Genomic DNA, 24,922 nt, shown 5'->3' on the forward strand with positions numbered 1-24,922 from the left:
GAAAACATAATCAAGATTCGCTAGAAAAATGCTGATGTCACTTTCTATCACACCAAACCCAGCATGGGTGCATTTGATTTTTACACCCATCACCTTTGTCTTTACTTTTGTGAAATGGGTCTTGAAGCCTGGAGGGTTGTCGCTGCTTTGTAAATGAAACACAGTGGGACCCCCGACAGAAATGGGGGTGGAAATGAATGAGGAGAGTGGTTAGTGTGTTAGTGTGAGGTGAGGTGAGGTGGGGGGGTTCATGCAGAAGGCATCCGTTCTGCACCCCCGCCCCTTTCAAATGGCACTAGATTCAATACAAGAAAAAGAAAAACATGGCAAAGACACTCCTTCATATGACATAAGATAACCACCACCACCCACCTGTTTCTATACTTCTTCCATCACATCAGAGCATGGTCAAAACATTAGAGCAAACCTTTCAATGTGCTATGTTGAGCCAGTACCTGATCCTTATACATCTGTATGGCATTTGCTTACAACGACTTGTATTTAGGTAAAAATCCACACAGTCATTCGAAAGGAGAGGTAAAAGAAAACAAATCCAACTGGCCTTCTTTACATACGTTTTAAGCATTATTATTTCTCACAATTTCACAGTTATATTAAATGGCTGCGGCGGGATGTCAGTGGAGTCACAGCATGGCCTCCTTGTGAACCCCGCACACTGAAGAGTGGAAGCACCAGCGCCCCTTTAATTGCAAGCACTAACTGAGTAATTAACACTATGAGATTCTTTGCTTTAATTTCAGGGATGGGACATGTTATTAAACTTTCAAATAATCTGGTGTCCAAACCACCACAGTTGGTACTGGTGCAACCCCACTTGGAGTCCTTTAATTACCCCGCAGAAGACAGTAAAGTGTGTTTCCTGTGTTATCTGTTGAATTGCATCCAGGCAAGCAATCACAAATTTTAGTTAGTATTTTGAGAGCAAAAATCAGTTTCATAACACTTCTTAATTTACAATACTGCTTTATAAAAAAAACAAAAGCAAAAACAACATAAAGCACTGTTTCACATATTCATGTTTCAAGTCACTTACGATGTGTCCCTCTCTTCCATGTCTGCCCCTGGTGTCATGTACGACAACTAAAGCTGTCAACATGAGAATCTGAAGTGAAAATAAGCTGCCAGTTATCTACTCTGTGATGGTTTTCGCGAATTTGCGGAGAAAATAAGACAATTTATTGCGGAGCGCAGGATAAATTTGAAGCGACCTGCATGACGCTGAAGTCTAATTTTCATGTTCAGAAGCAGAGCAGGCAGGAGGAGAAGAGAGAGATCACAGGATTGGTTCAGAGACAGAGAAAGAAAAATGTTATTATTAAATTTACAGCTCCATCACTGGGTGTAATTACACAGCAACAAAACTGGAAAACATTTCTTACAATATGACACAAAAAAAGGTAAGCTGACACTGATTCTCTATATTAGTGACTAAAAAAAAACGATCTTGTTAGTGTAGGATCACTGCATAATTACACATCAGTAGATGGAGCAGAAGAGAGAGCTGTAAAGAAAAGAAAACCATTTAAAAAAGAGGAATGAAAACACAATAGGTCCGAGTCACTTAAGTTCCCTTGAGCGGAATGAGTGCGCGTTATGGGCGAATGATTCACTTTTTTTTCCCCATTCATTCTTTCATTCATTCATCCAGCTGTCTACTGTAATGACGTCAGTGCTTCTTCTCCTTCTCTGATGGAGGACTAAATGGACACCTTGACACCATGGATCATAAACAAAAAACAACTTCTCTTGATGACACTTCCTTATTGGCTTTCAATGGTAACACATGGTTCTTCAGGTGGCAGATGTCAAGGCATCCATTTAAGAATGAGGATATCAACATTTAAAGACGGCCTGCAGTGTTTCCCCTGACATAAACATAAAGGAGTGTTTGTGAAATGCTACTTCCCTCTTTTCTCCCAGCTTAAAAAGATGACAGTTGTTTATTTCTGAGGTTATTTCTAAGTGAGGTTGTTAAATTGTTCTTCCCAGCATTCATGAGTTCCAGTAATTAGTTTCATCCAGAAGCTTCAAGTTTGTTTGATGGTGTTTTTGCTTGTGAGGAATGTGGGGAAACACTGCATCCATCCATCTACTTCTTCCCTCAAAGACAATGTGTGATTTGAGTCTCCACACAGTTTTTTTTTTATTCTTCTTTGCAAAAAGCCACTTCCTTTCCTTCATTGCTCCTTTTCTCCACACAGAAAACAGTTAGTTATGTCCTTTTTTTTAAAGTTGAGCAAGATGCCAGTTTCATGTATCTTGCATGTTTCTCCTTCATTTTTGTGTCGAAAGTCAACAGGTCACTTTTTCTCCCATCTGTTCACAAGAGGACGAATGCACCTCCTGGATCTCTCCGTCCTCTGGAGAGACTTCCCTCCTTTTCCCTCTCAGAACAGCACGTCCTCGTTGGTGATGAGAGTTTCCACCACGAGTCTCTGGTATCGGATGTCGTTGAGCGCCGTCATGGCGTCCAGGTCGGGGGCCCTCATCAGCGTGGGGCCGAAGACGATTCCCAGGTTCTCGCTGGACATGAGGTTCTCCTTCTCGTCCTCGGTCACCCTGGACGGAGAGCAGCAGGGGAGAGAGAGAGTGTGTGAGATGGAAAGCAAAAGATTCGACGCTCATAATTTCAATAATGGCAGCTTTTTCATTTCATTCAGACCTTTTGAGGTGAGCCATGAGGTATCGCAGCGTCTCGCAGTGAGCGGGCGGCAGCAGCTTCAAGGACTCGTGGAGAGACTCCAACCGTTTCTCTGCGTCTGTAATCTCTGTAACACACAAGAAAATATATAACCGTGAGGCAGAATAGATATTGGGTCAACAATTACCAGGGTTCCTACAGCTTAAGCCAAGTTAAATTTAAGACTTTTAAAGACTTTTTTAATGCCACTTGAAATGAAATTTAAGACCGACTTCATAATAAACACAAATGCAGAAAAAAGAAAAAAAAAACACCACATCAATTACATAGGGTTAGGGACAATTTTACCCACTTTCCTATGTGATCCAAGGTAAAGTGACTGCTACATGAACATTGGATTGTGTCTCTTTCCAGCTGTCCTTTCAAAATAAATGCATAAAAAGTCCGGAAAAAACAAACAAAACACTGACTCAGGAGCTGGTGACGGCCGCCACTAACTTCTCTATGTCAGAATGTTACCAATTATTTTGAGATTTGAGACTAATTACAATCATAAAATACCACTTACCATGTGTTAACATTTTTAAGACTTTGAAAAATTGATTTAAGACTGTTAAATTGATTTTAACATTTTAATGCCAATTAAGGCCTTGTTTTTAGATTAATGAATTCAATGCCTTTTAAGACTTTTTAAGGATCCGTAAGAACCCTGATTACATAATAGCGACATAAAATTTACCTCTTTTACAGATTTAAGCCATATAATAGTGTCTATGTTGCCTTCAAGTTGAGCTTGCCTGCTCAACTGTTCATTCATTCTTACAATTTATGTAATGAGGTACAGAAGGTGTGAAGACCTACTTGCGGTTTCTATGAAGTGTGGGTAGGCATCATATGTGATGAGGGGTATAGGCAGCTCTCTGAAGTAGAGTTTGAGGGCTCCCGTGATGATGTTGATGTCCTCGTAAGAATTTGAGGAAATATCAGCTTTTTCTCCGTCTGCGCAGAGGAAAACAAGAACAATCAGTTGCTTTCTGTGAAAAGGAAAGCTGAGGATTAGGGCGCGAGATGAAAGATCTGCCTTCAAAGAATTCCTCCGGAGGATTGTATTGATATTTTATTGATGGGTAAAGATAACCGCTCTTATTTGTGTAGGGATTCGCCTCAAAGACACAGAAGATGAAGGTTTGTCAGCTGTTTCCATAAAGCTCCTCTGTACTCACCTCTGTCAAAGGCCAGTTTGACATCTTCAATCAGCTCACTGAAGCCTGATATTCTGTATAAGCCCTCTGACTGGAGACCTGGAGGCAGACAAGGAGAGTTGAAACAACAACACCACTAATACAACATCAACTTGACTTGTTTTGTGATTAAACATGTCTTCTTGTTCCCGTGGAGATCCCCTCTGGAGTCGGTTTGATTTTCAAGAAACGCGTTGAGCATTTTTACGGTTTTATTGCATGTTTATAAAACAATTAAGCAGTTCTTTGAAAAAAAAAAAAAAAAAAACACATTAATCATGGATGGGAATAGTAGTGAGCTGTGCCAATCGAACAGCTTAAGCAAATGAAACTGAAGGTGATATAGAGATAATAGAGGCAGAAGGAGCCAGAGAAGACTGATTGAAAGAATAATAATAAAAAAAACAGCAACAAACAGAGAGACAGGGAAGAGGGGGAGAAAGGGGGAGGGGTATATTCAGCTGTCTCGCCTGTTCCAGTCAAGTTCAATCACTTCACTTCAGGTGTCTTTATTGATTCCACATATTAGTTTCACTCAGCTCGTGAATCGTTGTCAATAAAACCCTGTCTGCAGCAGTTCCCCTGTGACCACGCAGGTCGCATGGGGGAGGAACTGCAGCTCTCTCAGTCTATATATATAGTATATATATAAATATATATATATATACTGTATATGTACAGCCCCACACCCACATTCATTTATTCTGCGTGTGTGCGTCAAAGCATTGAGAGGGCGGGCTGACACGCACATCTTGCATACGTATGCCAGTCTTGTAGGTGTTGCAGAAAACAATACTTAAAAGCTTTTTTTGTCGACCTTATGTAATCAATGACTCACACACACACACATATACACACTCGCTGTCTCTCTCACCTCGAGCCTCGATCTCCTGTATGCACATATCAACCACCATGGGCCTCTTGGTGTTGTGGGCTTTCACCAGCGTGGTCAGGTCGCAGCTGTACACCTTCTTGACGTGCCGCAGGTCGGGCTGGCAGTCGTTGGGCACCACTTTGGAGCACTGCTTATGGACATTCAACCCACAGTCTGGCGGAAGGGAACACAGAGGCGGATTTATGTCATAAATATAATCTGCTTCCAGCTCTCTGTAGACGGCACAATTAGTCCTTTAAAAAGTCTGAGGTTCAAAGAATAAAACACTCGATTGGACAGTACAAGTTCCATTTAGAAGCACTGCGGAGGCACGGTTCGTCACCCACACACTGTAATAATCCCACTGCCAGTCTGTTCTCTGGCACCAAATTGAATCTTTTAACATTTCGAATCCGTTATATACTGCGGATGAGTCAACATTAAAAGTGACTAACTTTAGCCCGCTGTCCCACTTTTGAGTCACGGTCTAACAGAGAGGAGGTGCAACGTGTCGTGCACAGCGGAGGAGGCGAAAAGGAGCAGAAATCTGATCTACTGTGGCTGATCCATGTGGGAGAAATCAAAGATTACTGACAGACAGCATTATAAACTGACGTGTGACTGTGTGTGTGTGTGTGTGTGTGTGTGTGTGTGTGTGTGTGTTACCTGCACACTTGACTCCCTGAGCGATGAGACCCCACATGAAGTTGGCACAGTACTCACACCAGTGTGGGCCTCTGAATGTATGAACCTGGTAGAAGAAATAAAAAAAAGAAACAAATTTTAAATAGAAATCTACCATAAAGGGATAGTTCAATATTTTGGCAAATTGGCCCATTGCCATAATAATAATAATCCTTATAGTTTCAGGAGTAGGTTCGTTACCATTAATTGTCAGTGCAAGCTATTTTTCGAACGGCGGAGCAGAGCCGCAAGCTGCTCAGAGCTACGCTACGGAGGCTAATGGAATTTCTTGGTTTCCCTCATCAAACTCATCAAATACACAATCCAACAACTCCAAAACGTTCTGGTGGACAAGTTGTGACCTGCACATTCACCACGCTATGAGATAATAACAGAATGTTACGAGACAGAGTTGTTTTCAAGGTAAATGCAGAGACTGCTTGCTGAAAAACTGCCCCCGACGGGTACGCGCATCAGCAGTTTTGCATGAATTTACCTCAAAAACAACTCTGTCTGGTAACGTTCTGTTATTATCTCATAGCGTGGTGAATGTGCAGGTCACAACTTGTCCAGCAGAGTGTTTTGGAGTTGTTGGATTGTGTATTTAATGAGTTTGATGAAACCAAGAAATCCCATTAGCCTCCACAGCGTAGCTCTGAGCAGCTCGCGGCTCCGCTCCACCGTTCTAAAAATAGCTTGCACCGACTATTAAAGGTAACCAAACTACTGCTAAAACTATAGGGATTATGGCAATGGGCCAATTTGCCAAAATGTTAAACTATCCCTTTGAACAAACATTAAAGTGAGCAGATATGGCCAGACAAAATAACAGAGATGAGCTCAATGTGACAAAATGGTGCATGTGACCAGGTATGCTGAGAACACAGTGTGATAAATATTCATATAACCCAGACGGGCTGGTGTAAAACCTGAACAGCAGCAATAACAGGCACTGACAAAAGAGTGATGGAGACACAATGGATGTGCTGAAAGGGCACTTAGAGAAATATAGTGAGAACAGAGTTTAAATCTGCCCATTTATTGCACAAATTGGTTCTATATAATGAAATGCAAATGATGTCCATCACATCAGCGTGCTCCTTCTGTCTATGTGCATGTCTGCGTGTGCACATGTGTGTTCCCTTGAGCTTAGTACACCACGGCTCTGACCTTTGTGCTCTTTACTAATGGCTGCTTGTAATATGAAAATCTGAAATATGTAAATGCATAACTGTGTGTGTGTGTGTGTCTAACACTCTCTGAGGCAAATTTGAATAAGTCCCCATGAGCTGAATCAGCAGCTCTGGTATCCTTCAACACACACACACACACACACACACATACAGAGAGACAGTGGAGGACTGGGGGAAGCGAAGGAGGGCCTCACCTTGAAGTTGTGGACCTTCTCGTACTTGGGTGCCAAGTCGCTCTCCCTCAGGGTGGCCCGCCGCACCAGCGACGTGAGCTGCGAAAGGGCAAAAGATCTGATTGGTTGCCAGAAGGTGGAAGCGGGGGAGGAGGGTTTAGGGGGGGCCGGTGCCCGGTTGAGATGGGCTCCTCCTGAGCCGGCGCCGTGCTCCGACGCGCTGCCGGAGGAGGGCAGGGAGGGAATCGAACCGGCGCTGACATTCAAACCGAGGGCGGCGGTAAACAAAGAGCCCTTCTGACTTGAATCCTTCTCAGCTCGCCTGCGGGACTGCTTCTTACCCCGCTTAATGACGTGGTGCGACTCTCGGCTCGGCATTGTGGGACCTGCAGTTTTCAGTCTGGGTGTTTTAAATTAAAAACTGGCTCTTAGAATAAAATCTGAATCCCATCAATAATTACAGAAAGTCAATCAAGCAAGCCCAGGAAGATGAAACCAATTTAAAATGATTAAAAAAATGAATTAATCAAAACAGGAAGAAGTCAACATGCCACAACAACACGTTAAAGCTCCGTTTGACAACAACATCCCAAACCGAGGAGCCGACACAGGACCAATCCTGCGCTTTTTAGTACCACAAAGATCAGCCAATCAGATTAGCTCTCCACACTGACAGGGCTGCGTGTTGCAATTCAGTTCATAACAAAAAACAAAAACCAGCCAGCCCGATACTGAATCTGTCTGCAGGCTCCAAAGGAAGAGAGGAAAAAAAGTTCAACCACTTAGATTCAGGAAATCTTCTCCTGTGTTTTCTAAAAATCCGTCAGACACAGACTGATGCGGCAGAGCGAGCGTCCCCGTCTCTCTGTCTCGTGTAGGTGAGCGCTCCAGCCCACATGGCTGAGTGTGTGCGTTAATCCGCTTTCCCTCTACACACACACACACACACACACACACACACACACACTCGGCAGGCAGAACCAGCGGAGGAGGGAGGGACAGAGGCGGAGAGAAAGAAGAGGAGGGGGGGGAGGCTGAGCTACGGAGCAGTAATGGATGAATTTAACAGGTCACACTGAGAGGGGGGAACAGCCAATCAGAAAGCAGGGATCCTTGTTGTTCGCCACCAATTCTGCCACCTCAATTGTCCCAGGAGAGAGAGGGAGAGAAAGAATGAGCTGAGAATCATGCTGTTATTTTATTTATTCCTTCACACTTTCTGTTCCTCTTTGTTTCTCTCCATCCTTTTGTCGTTCCACCTGCAACATCTGTCTGTTTTTTCAATGTTTCCCCCTAAAATTCCTCCAAATCCTCCACTCCCGCTGTAAACAAGCACCTGCTCGTCTGCTCTGTGTGTTCTGTTTGTCTCAACTTCACCGACACAACACAATCTCTTCTCCTCTCACATGGCTCTTCAACCAAAGACCCTGCCTGTCTGTTATTTCAGATCACAAAAGCGACATTATATAAAAGCAGTTTAAGGCGAAATTTTCACTTTAGAAGGTTTTCTTCCTGAGTGCCGCCTCTGGTGAAAAGATGTTTAGTCTTGCGTTCTTTTGACATTTTTGGGGCCGAGTAAACAAGCAGCGGGCGCACGTTAAATCCTGTTACTGCAGGGAGAGATTTACGACCTGTGATTTCATCTCACACTGGCATACAATAACACAAATATTGTTTTTGTGCAATCTTAAGAAGACATCGCCAAAAAAGAAGAGATTTTGTCAGCCACATATTGAAATCCACTAATCCTTTAGCTCATATACACAACACAGGGAATATTTATGACGGGTCATGGTTATTTAATGACTGTTTTCAGTGCATGGGAATGGAGGGGTTTCAGGATGTGGGCGGCTAACAAAAGAGCAGATTTCAAAATAAAAGACACAAGAGGGAACAAAAGCCGGTGCATGAAGATTTTTTTTCTGCAGAATTTATCAAATCAAAGGTGATTTAAAACCTAATTCAGAAAATCTTCTTTCCTGTCGCTGTCCACCGAAATTCAATCTCATAATGACATCTTAAAAATTAATTTTTCAAGAGCCATCATCAGTGCGGTGCCTTTATGGCCCCCGCGGGGGTCGTAAAACTGCGTTTAACCCACAATAAGCCGTGATTAGCTGTATGAACATGTGATAAATGCATTTCTTGGATGTCTGACTTCCCTACAGAGAGAGGCACCTCCGGTCTCAATGTCACAGCCGTACTGCTTTGTCTGCAAATCCACCCAATTATGAAAAGCACACACGTACACAGGACCACCCCCCCTTTACACACACACACACACATGGACAGTGATGTATGAGGTGCAGTGCAGGTGGTCATGCACTGCAGGTCATACGAGGCCTCAGGAGGCTCAACACTGGTGTAGCAGATAAACACGCTGCATACACGACTAAACCGACTCCGTTATGAGCCTGTTGGTCTGGACTGTGTGTGTGTGTGTGTGTGTGTGTGTGTGTGTGGGTGCGTTACTATACAGAAGTGTGGGGGTTCTGCAGCAGATGCCTGAATGAAACTGCGTCTACCTGCACAAACAGCCAGCTGCAGGACTGAAATTCACATTAGCATCAGAATTAGCCCCTGCGTCGTACCGTATGGAGTTCTCACATCTCCAAATATGGGCACAAAAAAAATAATAAAATAAAAATAAAAACAAATGCACATAAAAACTAATTCTTTCTTATCACCTAACAGCTTAATGGATGTTCACAAACTCTTCTCGTGAAACAGCTTTCGGTGGCGATACCGGGTTTCTGCAGGCAAACTACTGTTATGTAACTTTACTGCAGAGCCCTTGGCTGGAGGCCATCTCTCCTCTGCATCCATCCTCCTCCTCCTCCTCCTCCTTCTTCTCCTCCTCCTTCTTTCAGCATTTTCCTTAACTCTCATCCCTCCGTCCTCGTACTGTGCATGCAGAAACTTTCCCCTCACCTTTGCCCTTGTTTCAAACTGGCTGCAGGGTTTCTTCACAGTGCACAAAAATCAATGATTCACGAGCCCCAACTTTTAGCTGTTTATACATTATGTGATACTTTTTGTCACATTCTGGACATATAACGCAAACGAATACTGCATTAGGACTTTATGTAACCTTAATTTATGCAGGTAAGGTCCAGTGATTTTAAGTTAGTTTGCATAATGCCCAGAGCATAAATCCTTTTCTACTTGCATGTTACTGATCCCCTCTTCTGCTGAACTGAAACAAAAACGTGAAAACACTTTGTCCTTGCGTCTCTTAGATTCAGACACATCTCCAGCTCAGTCATCACTTTATCTTCTAAATCATCCCAAAGTTCATTCATATTTTCCACTGTCAGTTGAAACTCGTGCTAAAAGCAGCGTTCTGACAGACTTGATGAATGATTTAATTTGTTTTATGAGGCTAATTTCAGACTGTGGTTTCCTAACAGGAATATTCTTTGGTCTTTGGCCAATACTCTGTGTCAACACTACTTTATTTCTTATACAACCCCCCTGCTATCAAAAACCCCCGAAGCATCAAGTCAATTTGCCAAAAAGTTATGTTAATCAGTGGATGTTTATGGGCAGAGTTCCTGCACAGATTATTTTATCCATTAACAATATCCTTATATCTTGCATAATGATGAGTATTAAAGATAGAGTGTTGTTGTTCTGTATAATTTCTGCTAAATGTTTATTAAGCAGCCTCTAAAAGCCAATCCATATTATTTAATGGCAAAAGATTTATTACTAAAAGGTGACATAATTAAATCTGTGGCTCAGCGAGGAAGAAGATGCGTCAGCTGTTGTATTTTGGGCCAACACAAGTACTTCAAAACTGAGTGGGAGGGGCAATGAAACATGACGACAACTCTTTTTTCTCTTAATCGTGTTCACATTCAGTATGTACACAAGAGCTGTTCTCACCCTCTCCTCTGCGTTGCGTTCATCTTTGGCCGGCGCGGGGCCGTCGGGGGCCTCGGGGCTGAGCGGTAGGTGCTTCTTCAGAGTGGGCTCCTGGCTCAGGGTGGTGTAGCCCACGTGTTCATAGATGGGGTTAATGGTCATCTTTGCGATGTACTCCGCAGCCTAGAGGAGAGGGTAGCATAAAACATACCATTTAAAGGGATAGTTCAACATTTTGGCAAATTAGCCCATTGCCATAATCCCTAGAGTTTTAGCAGTATGTTTTTTACCTTTAATTGTCGGTGCAAGCTGTTTTAAGAACGGCGGAGCAGAGCCGGAAGCTACTCAGAGCTACGCTACGGAGGCTAATGGGATTTCTTGGTTTCCCTCATCAAACTCATCAAATACACAATCCAACAACTCCCAATAGTCTCCGTAGCTCGCAGCTTTGCTCGGCCGTTCTAAAAATAGCTCACACCGACAAATAAAGGTAACGAACGTACTGCTATGACTATAGGGATTATGGCGATGGGCCGATTTGCCAAAATGTTGATCTATCCCTTTAACATAGGTTTTATAATCACTGGTTTAGATTCATTCATAAATATTGGATTATTTATGCCCCCCCACTGACAGAATATGTTTGACATGACAGGGGGGGAGAACTAAAACTTTCATTTTCCAGCCATGTTTTGTTCCCTTCGGTGCCGTCTTATTGTCTGAATAACAAATACACACTTAATTTGAACCATGTGTTGGAAACAAAAATAAAAATGTAAAATTACCTTCTTTATTGAGGGCTTTTAAGGAACCTGGGGATTCATGTGATTAAGTATACAACTAGTGATCAAGGGGTATTTTGTGGTAAGCTGAGCAATTTTCTTTTACCTGGCAAACATGGGTTAAATGGTAAGCAATCATCTATAATCACACTAAACATTCAGAGATTTCAACTATGCAGGCCTGATCAATGGGCCCCATCTCTGCTGTTCCCCGCCTCATCATGTTTGTTTCTGAGCTGGAAAGGAAGTGACGGACAGACACGGACCTTTGTCTCGATGTAGAGCGTGATGAGGCCGTCTGTGACCAGGTCGTGGATGGACTCGAACCTCTTTTCTCCGACAAAGTGCTTCCCGTCATGGTAGAGACGGAAGTTTCTCGTCTGGTTCCCAAACCTGGGGATTGATGGAAGAAGAGATGTCAAAAATAAGCAGCAGTGTTTTGTTTTGTTTTAAATACTGTTATTAAAATATATAAATATTAAATTCTACAAGCTTTTACTATGATAATAAAGAGTAAAATGAAATGGTACAACTGTGAGAGACGGGCCCTGAACTGGGCCAACACATGATCTGCCCCTCAGTGGACCACAATGAAAGCACTGTGAGATAAAGCGCCACCATCAGATCATTAACCCAAAACCCAACCTTTCCTTTTTCTGCCAACCCAGACTGGGACCCTAGTTTATGAAGGTTTATTTATGGAACGTAATTATAACCACAGGGATGGGAGAAACAGTGAAAGAGAGGGAGAGAGCGACTTGTGCAGGTGGAAGAATGACGAGACTATGAATAGAGCAAACTGACCCAAAACTAAATTCAAATTATGCCATGCGCCCATTTAAAAAGTGTGACACCTACTCTGAGAAAAGGGCGGCTCACATTTGTCTAAAACAGACTGCTCGGATAAAATAAAGTTATTTGCTCACAAGGTAAATAGGCCAAGGGAGCAGAGTGGTGCCACTCGGTGTTCACATATAGAAGATATAGGACAGAAACCGCAGACTTTCACTCTCTCACACTCCTCTCCTCACGAGGAAAGGCTCTCTGGAGGGTGGTGTGTGGAGCCATGTGAGCTCAGAGATGAGCACCTCTGAGCAGCTTAAAGTCTGACTGCTGCCTTTCCCCGGAGCACGGCGAGATAAACCCTCACACCCCACAACACCTGGGGCCGTGCTCAGCGCTCACACAGCTTCTCTCCGTCTTGCCCTGACACACAAATGGGGTGTTGGAGGTCAAGCAACAGCTTCCTGAAAGGAGGATGAGGTGGAGGAGAAAGACGCGAACCTCACATGTGGGGGGCTTGTCGTACCTTAGGGCCAGTGTGTATGTGCCGGGCTGTCTCTGACTCTCTCTGATGAGGTAGCTGCCTTCGGCCTGGCTCAGTAGCTGGTCGGCCTCTTCTCTTGAGATCATCCCGTGGTACCTGGACGGAGGAGGAGGAGAACCAAATTAGGATTTAAACTGTCAACAACCCTGGATTAAAGGGATAGGTCAACATTTTGGCAAGTTCACCTACTGCCATAATCCCTTTAGTCATAGCAGTAGGTTCATTACCTTTAATTATCGGTGCATGTTGTTTTGAGATCAGCGGGGCAGAGACACGAGCTGCTCAGTGAACACAATGGAGGTGAATGGTACAGGTCCCCTGTCCCTCAAAACTCATCAAATACACAATCCAACAACTCCAAAACACTCTTGTGGACAAGTTGTGACCTGCACATTCACCACGCTATGAAATAATCATGTATAATGATGTACAGTAACATTACAACACATGAAGCAAATACTCGGAACTACTTGCTTTTGAAATCAGTGTGCCCAGCAGCCGTGTCTGGAATGTAGTTCCGGCTACACATTTGCCTCGAAAACAACACTGTCTCATATTGTTACATGATTATTTCATAGCGTGGTGAATGTGCAGGTCACAACTTCTCCACAAGAGAGTTTTGGAGTTGTTGGATTGTGTATTTGATAAGTTTTGAGGGACAAGAGACCTGTACCAGCTTGTGTCTCTGCCCCACTGATCTGAAAACAACATGCACCGATAATTAAAGGTAATGAGCCTACTGCTATGACTATAGGGATTATGACAATTGGCGAATTTTCCAAAATGTTTAACGATCCCCTATTTAAAGGGATAGTTCAACATTACTACGATGACTAAGATGTAGAAATCCAACTTACTCTCTCCCGTAGTATTTAGGCCGATTGTCCACCTGCAGAGAACATAATGTAAGAAACAAACTGTTTTAGTGTCATAAAAAAAGTTCCTCACTCTCACAAGACTCTGAATTTCCATTCAAACTAAATTAATTATTTAAGTGGTTACACAGTTCAAAGGCCTAAACACAATGACAACAAATTGAAAAAATAGCATGTCATATGATATCTCATAGTACTGAAGCAGATTATTCATAAAACACAACCAATACAGAGCATGAAATGGCACTGGCCCTAGGACGATACGAACTGTGCGCTCTTAATATTTTCACACACATTCTTAGGTTCTTGCTCGCTTCACACCCGGCGTGCGCCTGTGTCCGCCAGTGTCTGTGTGGGCGCACAGGATATTGCACGAGTCAGATAAAAAAGCCGAACGTTGTGTTGTTTTCAACAAAACTGCTGTCGAGCCAATAAATCAACCAAGGCCCAACAGACAGCGGTGAATATTAATTTGGATCCTGTGTGTGTGTGTGTGGTAAAGTCCATTTTGCAGAGGTTTGTCACTTGGGCGGAGAGAAAGTGGAGCGGGTGGAGAGGTGAGGAGGCCGGTTTAGGCGGAGAGAGGAGGAGGTAGCTGAGCTGGAGGGGAAGAGCTGTTTGAAAATACAAACATTTTCCAGTCACACAATTTATTTTGAATGTAATGATGAAATAAATGGGTGCAGGGTGAAATGGTGTGCCACAGCAGAAGACTTCAGTTTGAATATTCCCCATTTTGGTTTATTTAGACTAATAGTTGGGCATCCCACTTCAGACACCTGTAGCAGATTTGATAGGTGTCCTATCAAATCTCTCCTCTAGCTTCCCCATGTGTCTTTTAAAAACTTCATATGTCCCCCAATGTTCCTCTTCCTCCTCCAGCCAGAGGACAGTCCCGTCTTTGTCCTCGTTTCTGCCACCCTGTCGCTGACATACCACAAATTAAAAAGTACCAGCCATAGATAAGTGCTTATTGGTGCATCAATAAATCGCATATGGCTGAACTCCCAGCAGACGACATGGGGGCTGGTGGGAGCAAAACGGGAGATGGCAGGGAGGGGGGTGGGGGGGGGGAGGTCCAGCCTGCTGCTTCTAACTGGGTCAGCACGGACTACCTGACCAGACCGGGGCATCAAAACCAACAGCTGTTCATTTAGCATCGATGCACACACCCTAACATCCTAAGAGCTCTGTCTTCTACAGATTAACACTCACAAAAACACCAGATGCAAGAGCTGCCCCCCCACCCCCCACCACCACTCTTCCCCATTTTTTAATCCCCACTGGTTTGCCCCCAAACCTTACTCACGCACATCTGGTGGTTGCCCCCTTCTATGGGGAGACGTGCTGGTGCGTGGCATTTAATGGACATCACCAACATCCCATACAGCCCCCCATACTGGGCACCCTAGGCTACGACACAACCTGTGCTGCTAAACCTACCCCAGCATTTACATAAAGATGTTCTGACGTTTTATTTTTATATATGTTCAGATTTTATATTTTTATATATTTAATATTTTTATATTAGAAACTGCACAAGCATAAACTCATTTAAGAAACAAATAATTCATTTTCTATTGGCCCAGTTGAGCAATGCATAAACCACCTGTTTCCCCTACATCACCACACAACATCGCTTTTTTCTCTCTCTTTTCTAACTGTTTCATGTTGTTCTTCACATTACTGTATTATCTTATTTTTTATGTTGAATGTTTGTCCTTAGGAGGATCATTTGACAAGCCTTTAGGGTTTTTTTTTGTTGTTTCTCCTGCACATTGCTGTATGTACTGTATACATTTTATGTTTTTTTGTTGTTGTTCTATTCTCTTATCATGCTGTTTAATATACGTATATATTTTTCATCTGCAAATAAATAAATTAAAAATATTCATAAAAACATCAAAGTGACATATTTGCAAACAGTTTTAATGTGTGCTGTGTTTAGCATTTTCAGATCGTGGCTATAGATGGTTTAGCAGATGCTTTCCCTGAAGACAATGGATTTGTTTTAGTCGAGCAAAAACAATCAGCCCCGCTACAAGCCGAGTCAGCAAATACACTCTCCGAGGAGGCAGAAACACACAATAAATGGACACAACCGCACACACACGCATGCAAAGAATTTTCGTCTTGCTCGAGGCTCAGTTCACACCAGCATTATTCCACTTGGTTATTATCACATTTGCCTGCCAAGAACAGAAATTGTGTGTTGTTGTTGTTAAACCTACAATGTGCTTTAGTGAAGGTTTGCGCTTTCTGGTTTAATACAAACGACACATCGGCGTGGGCGGATGCTCTCACAACAACTGTAATGACACCTGTGCTCAAATCCTCTGTTTGCCATTCAACCTCCACTTTGATGTGTTCACCCAAAACAATTGGGGATTGTTGCTTTAAAAAGAAGTGACAGCACATCCAAGATAGACACTTCTGTTATTCATCATCTGTCATCTATGTCAGCTACTTCATGCTCTGATTTCTGAGAGCTTGTTTGAGTAATTTTAGATTTTAATACGACCTACCCACTCTCACTGTTCAATGATGCATTGGATTATGTATTCTGTAATAAAGAGGGTGTCATTACCTACCCTTTATATAATATAAGACATGTGTCATCCTCTGGGAAAAAAAGGCAGCTAATCATAAGCTTTTTTTTTCTAAATGTCTCAAGAATTACACAGAGGAGGAAGTGTGTTCTCACCTCGCAGGTGCAGGTGAGTCTGCGTGGGTGAGGAGCCTCCTGTTGGAGCTGGTACACTGAGGCAGAAAACACACAATGATTCATCAGCAAAAGGTATTTTACCTCCTTTAAGAAATACTCAGGGCACATAATGAGGGGATGAAAATCCTAATCGTAAAATACTGTCAAGAAAACAATGGTAGAAGTTAAAGTTTACAAAGTGTATAATCAGGATATTAACACAATGTTCCTTTGATACTTACAGTAAGACTTCCACACCGGTGGCCTGTATTCATCATGATCTGAGAAGAGAAACAGTACAACAATGGATCAAACAGCTGCAACATCGTTTAAACTCCATTTCTGTAGCTACAGCGCCCTCAAGTGGAGGACATGTGATTGTGACCAATGCTTATTTATTTATCTGACTGCACTGTGCGTCAATTTTGAGATTAATCATCAACCAGATAAGTCATTTTCTTTGTGATATCAAATCTGTTTAATAATAGATGACAGGAGGCGCTCCACATGCAAACAGAGAGACAAGCTGGGAAGCAGCAGCAGGTTTGTTACATGAACTGTCAGTAAGAAAAACAGGAATTAGGAACAATCACAAGCTTCTCAAGGTGATAAATAAAAAAAATGGTTTACACCAACAGCAAGAAATATGATGTCAAAGCTTCTAACTACTTTATTTCCCCTAGTTTGTGTGCATCAGACTGATGTGTTTCTTTAACAACAAAAACAGCACTGTGCATTAATGCTGGCTTAATAAATGAATCCACTTGGAGGCCTAAAAAGCTGTGAAAGACTCATTAATATTGTTCTGCAGACAGGACGGCTTATAAATGATCTCTTTGTGCGATGTGTATTTCCCTTTTGCTGCTGTACTCACACTGAACTCCATTTAAATCAATTATAGAAGGAAATCAACAGTATAGCAGCGTTTCCTTGTTGCTTATTCAGCTGCAGTAGACCATAAACAACACCTACATTAATATTAGAGTAATACACACCTCGCACAAAAGCAGTTAAGCCCCCAGGCACTCATTTGAGGTTTGGTTTAACTTTGCAGCAGCAACTGAATTTTCCTTCATTCCTTCACTGTGAAAGTGGTTCAGGTAACCACTCACTATGTGTGTTGAATAAATGTATTAGGTGACTCATGGTGACTCAAACACACTGTTTTTCCTTCTTCAAATACTGTAACTTTATTTGTACTTTATCTGCTGCAGGTTTCTTCATGCCTCCTACTTCCAAACTGCATTAAAACACTATAATAACTGCAATTTAGGTTTAAAAAAAAGTCTGCGTCATTGCTAGACTTACAAAACAACTCAAATTACTCAAATTTCCTTACTTCTACCACTGGAAATAATAAGAAATAGGGTTATTATGTAATGTAATGATGATTGTCTGACATTTTGTCATTTTGCCAGCATCTTGCAAATTCAGGAATAAACCGTCTTCCACCTTCTCCATAGTCTGTATGCATAAAACTAACAGTCTGTTTCCTGTCTTGGTGTACTCTGTCCACTCCACAAGCCTTATCTATTCAACACTCGTCGCCCCAGTATCCTGTCTTCAAAATAACTCAGTGTCTCAAGGCAGCACAGCCTTGCTGATAGACAAACTCATAAGAAAGCAGACATAACATATCTACTGTTGTCACTCAGCGAATTTAGTTCACAGTTATGATACATTGGTGCATCAATTAAAAAGTTCTATGCTTTGATCTTGGGACATTTTTAGAGAAAAAATGCAGTTCACAGACTCTTTGCAGATTGAGGTTTCACAATAAAAACTATAATGGTGCCATGCTTGGGAATAATTCAATAGGAAAGACTGGGGAGACCTGTTTAACACCTAGTACCAACAAGGCTTGATACAAACAGTGGTTATATCAATATACAAATATTCTATTACAAGAAAAGTATCTCAAATTTTGCCTGTGCAATATATTAAACAACAATAAACCTTTAAAAAAAAAAAAATAAAAAAAAAAAAAATAAAAAAAGCATATTGTATAGGAAGACCAGTCTGTGTTGCTATTGTTTACAATCAATTATTATTATACTAGTAGTATTAGTATAGTAAAGTATTATAAGCACCACTTATTCTATAAAATGCAGCATATTTTATAAAGTGGTCATGACTATACTGGAATAGGAAGCATGTACGCTTCTGACATTACGTGGCATTTCTATAAATACTACACCATGACTAGTGGATCCACAGGGTTTCTACTGGCCTCTCCCTATTTATATGATATGTATAGATGCATAATTATATATTCATTAATGGTTTGTTTCTCACAATATTGTACTAACAAACAACCCACAGCCACACAATTAATACAGTGATATTAAAGCACATTAACTAAGGTATGATGTTGCTTACCAAAGACATTTAGGGCCATCTTCACTCGCTGATATGATGATGATGAACAATTAACCAGCAGATCCAAATTTCCAGCAAAACGGATCCGCTTAGTTTAAATCCTAAAACACAGCACACACAGAAAAAAGGGGGGTGGGAATAGGGTTAAAGTATTCAACCACTGGCTGTGATGAGCTAACCGGGCTCAGGTGAAAACAGCTGAGTAACGATAAACAACAATACGTGATCAGTGCTCACATTGGCACAGAGCTAACGTTAGCGGGCTCGCTCAGCGTTACTTAGTTGCCAGGTTGAACTGAGGATAAAACAGAGCCAGCTTGACATTAGAAATAAACCGTTTGCAGTATAACTCAGTAAAACTGTCCCGGTTTTTATCTTTTTTTTTAACAGTGTGAAAAGATACGCGAATTTATTAATCAAACGGTGAGCTAATAATACGTAGTACTCACATTCACATCCATTCTGCATTGTGGTCGCCATCTTGCTGGGTCACGTGAGCAGTCTCGCCCTCTCTCCAGGGTAGCTATGGCAACGGACCCTGCTCTTTGGACTGTGTGCAACGGCAGCCGTCGTCGGTCAAATTCCTGATTTTAGGTCTGTTTTCTGTAAATTATAATGTAGTTAGTGTAAACTTTGTTTTAACAAGGCGTTGTTTGTCATTTTTTTTATTTTAATGAACGGAACCAAGTGACACTACCTGAATAAATGAGAGCAAGTGGAAGAGTTCATCAAGTTTTCTCATTGGAGAAATACATTTTTGTATAAAATGGAATACATTTCCCGTGGTGCTCAGTGGCCGGTTAGCTCAGTTGGTTAGAGCGTGGTGCTAATAACGCCAAGGTCGCGGGTTCGATCCCCGTACGGGCCACACTCCGTTTTGTTTTCCATGTTGCCTCAGGACTGGCCACCAGGAGCCTGTAGTGCTAGTGGTGTACCTTTGATTATATTTTAGGATACTAGGGCTTCCCAGTCTTCCCTTATTCTGTGCCCATTGTAATTCCCTGTGCTTATTGTTCTTTGCCATGTATGTTAATGTCAAGTCATATATAAGTAAAGATGCTAATTTTGCGAACTTATTATATTACTAAATTACTGTTAGTGATATAGTGATGCATGAATATCTACATAGGTGTAAATACCCTACAGCAGGGGTTCTCAACTAGTCTCACTCTGGGGCCCACATTTTCCCATGGTCATTAAGTCGCGACCTTATAGAATTCAAACCAAGATTTTTTTTTTAAGCCTTTAAAAACTCATTTTGCTCTTTATTGAGCAAAGTGCATTTCAGGGCACATGAATGAAACTGAGGAGGACCATGACAACTGCATGTATGGAAGTGAATAAAAAAATATCAAACTGCACAAAATGGAGACCAATAAAACAATAGGCTATATTTGACTTCTGATGCATCTCTGCATTCAGAGCATGTTCACAAAAGTGAATAAATATCAAATTGCACAAAATAAAGACCCACAAAACAAAACAAGATTCACTGCATTCAGGCCACATTAATAAGAAACTGATATCTTTGCATTCAGAGCAAATAATAAGAAGCTGAGGAGGACCATTACAACTGCATGTGTTCACGTGACGCGTGCCTTTCAATACAAGTTATTTTTCAAAATAAAAGACATGTCCAACATCAGATGTGCATTAAATATTATTTACTTTTTTGACCAGCTGTCCGCGACCCATCCAGAACGGGTCTGCGACCCACTTTTGGGTCCCGACCCACCAGTTGAGAACCACTGCCCTACAGCAGCAGCAGATATAGTCAGGCCAATAGTTTGATCATACAATGTCTTTATTTAACTAGAAAGAGCATTTCCTAACGGAAAATGTGTGTGAACGCTGAAAGCCATTGCTGAATTAGCAGAAGAAATTGACAAAGACATGTGGAACAACATGCAAGAAACATGTCTAAGGCAGGCATTAAACCCATGACTTCATGACTGGTAACCTGACACAATAACCTTTTGGCCACAGCACCTGAGTTATAATGAGCTTTCTACTATCAGGTATTAAAGACTGTCCAATGACAGCTTAATACGTGGTAGTAAAAGTCAAGCAATTATGTGACATGACTGAGGCAGGAATTGAACCCATAACCTCATGATCAGTTAATCTCTACTCTGCCACTGGGCCACAGAGAGCACACACTTATCAATGCTGTTGTCATCAATTGCAATGTGATGATGTGCTTCAAACTGTGGTCTGAGTGTCTTAACGCTGTGACCACCTGTGGCTAATTGAAGGTGGGGGAGGGGAGGGGAATTTTGCCTGTCACATCCATCAGAGGGCAGCGCAGGACAAGAAATGACACGATGCCTGACAGCAACTCATTCAAGAGCTATGCTTTGTCTTTGCCGCTGCCTTGAAGTTCAAATTTTCATTGCATTTCAATCTGAGAGCAGCGGTATAAAAGAAACATGTTAACACAGACCAAGAGAGAAAGTCAAAGAGGTAAAGAGACAGATCAGGTGGAAAATGCACCAACATGGTTGTTGAAGCGAGATCCAAACCCACAACCTTGGTGTTGTCAAGCCGCCACCATATGGACTGAGCTACAGTGAGACTCAACTAACTGTGATCAATTTGATGTTATTTAATGATGACTGAAAGCCAAGCAAAATGCTAGAAAATATGACAGAAGAGGTAGTAACCTACTTTAAGTTCAAATAGGCTGATACAGTAACAAGTTGCCAAGGTGGTTGGCAAGCAGCCATCTTACCACTGAACTATAGCAAAACTTGAAAGATTTGTGAATGCGTGTGAATGCTGAAAGCCATTGCTGAACCATGCTGAATTAGCAGAAGAAATTGACAAAGACATGCAAGAAACATGTCTCAGGCAGGAATTGAACCCATGACTTCATGACTGGTAACCTGACACAATAACCTTTTGGCCACAGAGCACCTGACTTACAATGAGCTTTATACTTTCAGGAATCAAAGACTGTCCAATGACAGCTGAATAGTTGAAAGTCAAATAATGACTTGACATGACTGAGGGAGGAATCGAACCCATAACCTCATGATCAGTAACCTGAGATAATAACCTTTTGGCCACACAGCACCTGACTCACAATGAGCTTTCTACTATCAGGAATCAAAGACTGTCCAATGACAGCTTACTGTAATACTTGGAAGTAAAAGACAAGGAATGATGTGACATGACTGAGGCAGGAATTGAACCCATAACTTCATGACTGGTAACCTGACACACTAAACTCCACACAGGAACGAAACACCTGGACTCAGTCCCGGTATCTTGGGTTCACATGTTAAACTCCACAAAGGAACGAAACACCTGGACTCATTCCCGGTATAAGTTTAACATGTGAACCCGAGATACCGGGACTGAGTCCAGGTGTTTCGTTCCTGTGTGGAGTTTAACATGTGAACCAAAGATCAGAAAAGGCTCAATATTTGCAAAATCAAATAGCCTTTATTGTCATTGCAACAGACAAGTGCAACGAAATTTGTGGTGCCACATCCATTCCAGGGCTAAAACAGACTAAAACAAGCTAAAAAGGACAACCTCAATGACACACATGTATACTCACACAAGAAAAAAATAAATAAGTAAGTCATCCAGTTATTAAAAATCTGTACTATAATAAAAACCTGTAGGAATAAATAGATATTGCACAATAACATTAAAGCAGAAGTAAGTGGTCCGGTCGTTTTCGCTAATGCTGCGTTCCAGGCAGGCTTTTGAAATCGTAAATTACAGCTTCAAGTCACAATTTACGACTTTGTAGCGTTCCAGGCAACCCACTTGTGTTTTTCCGACCTGTTTTACCGGTGAAAGTCACTATAACGGCCACTCGTAACTTCCGACCGGTGAACTCGTACCAGATCGAACTGGTAGCACTTCACGGTCGGAAAAATACGAGTTTCCTTGAACGCACCATAACAGTCCTCGTCGCTACGTCACCATATTCACTGCGTCCCTTGGCTGCACACACAGCCCTGCATGCCGTCCTCTCTCCTCATTGGATAAAAACTGTAGGATACGATAAATGTTTTCTCCTCGGCTCAGAGCAGAGCAGAGGGACTGACAGACCCGTGTTTCAGTCCAAACACTCTATAGAAGTGATTGCTGTCGGAAGATATAACTATTTAAGACTTATATTAACACAAATATATCACTTACTTCTGCTTTAAGAAAGTGCTGTTTGGTGCAGGGTTATAAAGAGTATAAGTATAAAGAGTAGCAAAAAGTTAAATGACAGCAAAAATACATCAGAAGCTGCACAATTTGATGTTTTAATTGTTGAAGTAGCACAAATGTTAGAAGCCAAAAAACTGTGGAAGAATCCATAATAATAATAATAATAATAATAATAATAATAAAGAAAATGGCCTATTTAGTGTGAATGAAATAGTAGGCTATTACTGTAACAGTTGGCTCTTTTATGGTTGGGTCCCAATTAAATTATCTGTTTCCCCAGTCCACCGTGTGATGACGCTGTCGCGCCGCCACGGCAGCACTTTCTCTCCGCCTGGGTTGTAGTGTAGTGCCGGGGTGCTCGTGCTGGAGGCGGTGTGTTTCGCTCTTCATTGTTTGAGTGGAGAGCTCAATGCTCGGCTTTCCCACATTTGTTTCAATGGCCACCGCACAGAAACCACGTCCCACCTGAGAGGGAGCGGTTCAAGCTGCGTGGAGAGAGAGAGACCCACGGAGGGAGCACCGTGTCCAAAGTGAACCGCAGCTGAAGGGAGCGCGCTGAGTGGGATTTTACCGTGTGTGTGCTGAAAATAAGAGCTCTTATACTGACGGACAATCTGAGGATCCTGAGGAAAGAGGGGGGTAAGGAAATCATGCTATCCGGATTATCAAGCGACTTACACGTAGCCTGCCTGCTCCTCCTCACTCTGAGCGTATTTGTGCTTTTTATACATCCAGATTTCTTTAAAAAACGCTTTGATTTCTTCAGACACCAGCTCGATAGGTAGTTCGCTCGTCTCGATAACAACCGGTCTGTTCATTTTCCTAATCGGCTGAGCTTCAGGGGGTCCAGCACAGCTTCTCCTACTGTAAGCTTAGTGACAGACAAGAATAGCCTTATCCAGTAAGTGCTTTAAACATTTTCATAGGTTGTAACGATTTTTACATAATTTACAGTTTTGTTGTTTCAACTACCAAATTCTTTGGATGTTTCTGTATCATTATACCTTCTTTTTTTAGCATCTTCCTCAGTTACTCCCTTGTGTTTTGTGGTAATAACGTGGTAATATCCATTCAGCAAACCCTACCATAACCAGCAGTGCACACACACACACACACAACAGAACCAGATCTTGAAGTGTGAGCAGGTTGCCCTTAGCCTACTGACACCTTTGCTGTGGCCTTAAGGGATTACTCTGCTAACCTACATTCAGGCGTTTGCACTTTGCCAACTGTACTCTGCATTATGTGCTTTATCTTGGCTGCTTCTCTTGACAAAGCCGGCCGAGCGCTATTGTCGCAGGCAAACCTTGACCCGCCACCCAGCCCCGAGGGAATATATGCATGGCACCTATCTGGTGTCAACATCAGCTGACAATCAAATCCCCTTTTCCCTTTATAGATCTCCAGGGAGCACAGGCCCTTTTCTGCACCCCTCCTCCCCTTTGGCGTGAGGTCAGAGCAGAGGGTCAGCGGAGGAGGCTGCATCTATGAGCATCTTCTTCCTCATACATTTTCCTAATGGTGGTTGCAGCATAGGTCCTAAGGTCCAGGCTTTTATCATCTGCCCTGCCTCCCATTCACTTTTGCAATCAATATCACACCCACCATGCCAGTGGAATTGGCTTTGTGCGCTCCTTTCTTGCACACACACTAAACCACACAGTAGAAATCCCCCTGAGGGCAGTAGAGTGGCTTATTGGCTCCACCAGTGGAGAGTGTCACCTTGATACAACCTGGTACAGCCATTAATCAGCCAAGGACCATGGATATAAGTATTCTGTGGTGTAGCCTTGATGCCAATCTCACCTGTAGGTACTGCTCAGGCTGTGTCAGTTTTTGGATGAGTCAGATAGTGTTTTTTTTTCAGTTTCTGTATTGCTTTGAAACTGCTCTCTCAACGTCGTTATGCAACAACCATGTGAATATCCCTCCCCCTTTAAATGTAACGTCAAATTTAACCTGCAGTCTTGATTAGGCTCACAAAA

General features: G+C 42.2%; 2 protein-coding genes and 1 non-coding gene across 7 annotated transcripts in view; 2 read left to right on the forward strand and 1 right to left on the reverse strand.

Moving 5' to 3' along the window:
- Window positions 1–737: 737 nt before the first annotated feature.
- Window positions 738–19,322, reverse strand: LOC146990901 (N-chimaerin). 2 transcript variants are annotated; one of them, XM_085801029.1, is made up of 15 exons: window positions 19,211–19,322; window positions 18,762–18,862; window positions 16,625–16,663; window positions 16,383–16,438; window positions 13,661–13,692; window positions 12,786–12,899; window positions 11,743–11,869; window positions 10,716–10,877; window positions 6,849–6,926; window positions 5,444–5,528; window positions 4,778–4,951; window positions 3,886–3,963; window positions 3,524–3,661; window positions 2,684–2,789; window positions 738–2,580 (listed from the first exon to the last, which is right to left on the reverse strand). In XM_085801029.1, exons 2-15 carry the CDS (start codon window positions 18,778–18,780, stop codon window positions 2,409–2,411), a joined length of 1,380 nt encoding a protein of 459 aa, XP_085657155.1. In that variant the 5' UTR covers window positions 18,781–18,862; window positions 19,211–19,322; the 3' UTR covers window positions 738–2,408. The 2 variants fall into 2 exon arrangements, with proteins under 2 accessions (XP_085657155.1, XP_085657157.1); XM_085801031.1 differs by lacking the exons at window positions 10,716–10,877; window positions 11,743–11,869; window positions 12,786–12,899; ... (3 more) ...; window positions 18,762–18,862; window positions 19,211–19,322 and adding an exon at window positions 7,083–7,273 and having other exon boundaries at window positions 1,174–2,580; window positions 6,849–6,983.
- A 233-nt stretch (window positions 19,323–19,555) lies between these two features.
- On the forward strand, window positions 19,556–19,629 carry trnai-aau (transfer RNA isoleucine (anticodon AAU)). The gene has a single exon. It is a non-coding gene; the product is annotated as a tRNA-Ile (tRNA).
- Window positions 19,630–23,217: 3,588 nt separating this feature from the next.
- LOC146990903 (FERM, ARHGEF and pleckstrin domain-containing protein 1-like) overlaps window positions 23,218–24,922 on the forward strand; it is a 52,772-nt gene continuing 51,067 nt past the window's right edge. For all 4 annotated transcript variants that reach the window (XM_085800999.1, XM_085801007.1, XM_085801014.1 and 1 more), the window contains exon 1: window positions 23,218–23,576. The gene's annotated coding sequence lies outside the window, so the exon portion shown is untranslated. The remainder of the gene's footprint in view (window positions 23,577–24,922) is intronic.

This window comes from Trachurus japonicus, chromosome 2, assembly GCF_045865225.1.
Source record: "Trachurus japonicus isolate A0001 chromosome 2, Traja_1.0".
Taxonomy (NCBI): Eukaryota; Metazoa; Chordata; class Actinopteri; order Carangiformes; family Carangidae; genus Trachurus; species Trachurus japonicus.

Excerpts from the sequence above, each read along its gene's own strand:
- LOC146990901 (XM_085801029.1), bottom strand. Across the intron at positions 6,927-10,715 it reads AACGCAACGCAGAGGAGAGG|CTCACGTCGCTGGTGCGGCG; the intron begins GTGAGAACAGCT and ends GCCCTTTCGCAG. Across the intron at positions 4,952-5,443 it reads TCAGGGAGTCAAGTGTGCAG|ACTGTGGGTTGAATGTCCAT; the intron begins GTAACACACACA and ends CCCTTCCGCCAG.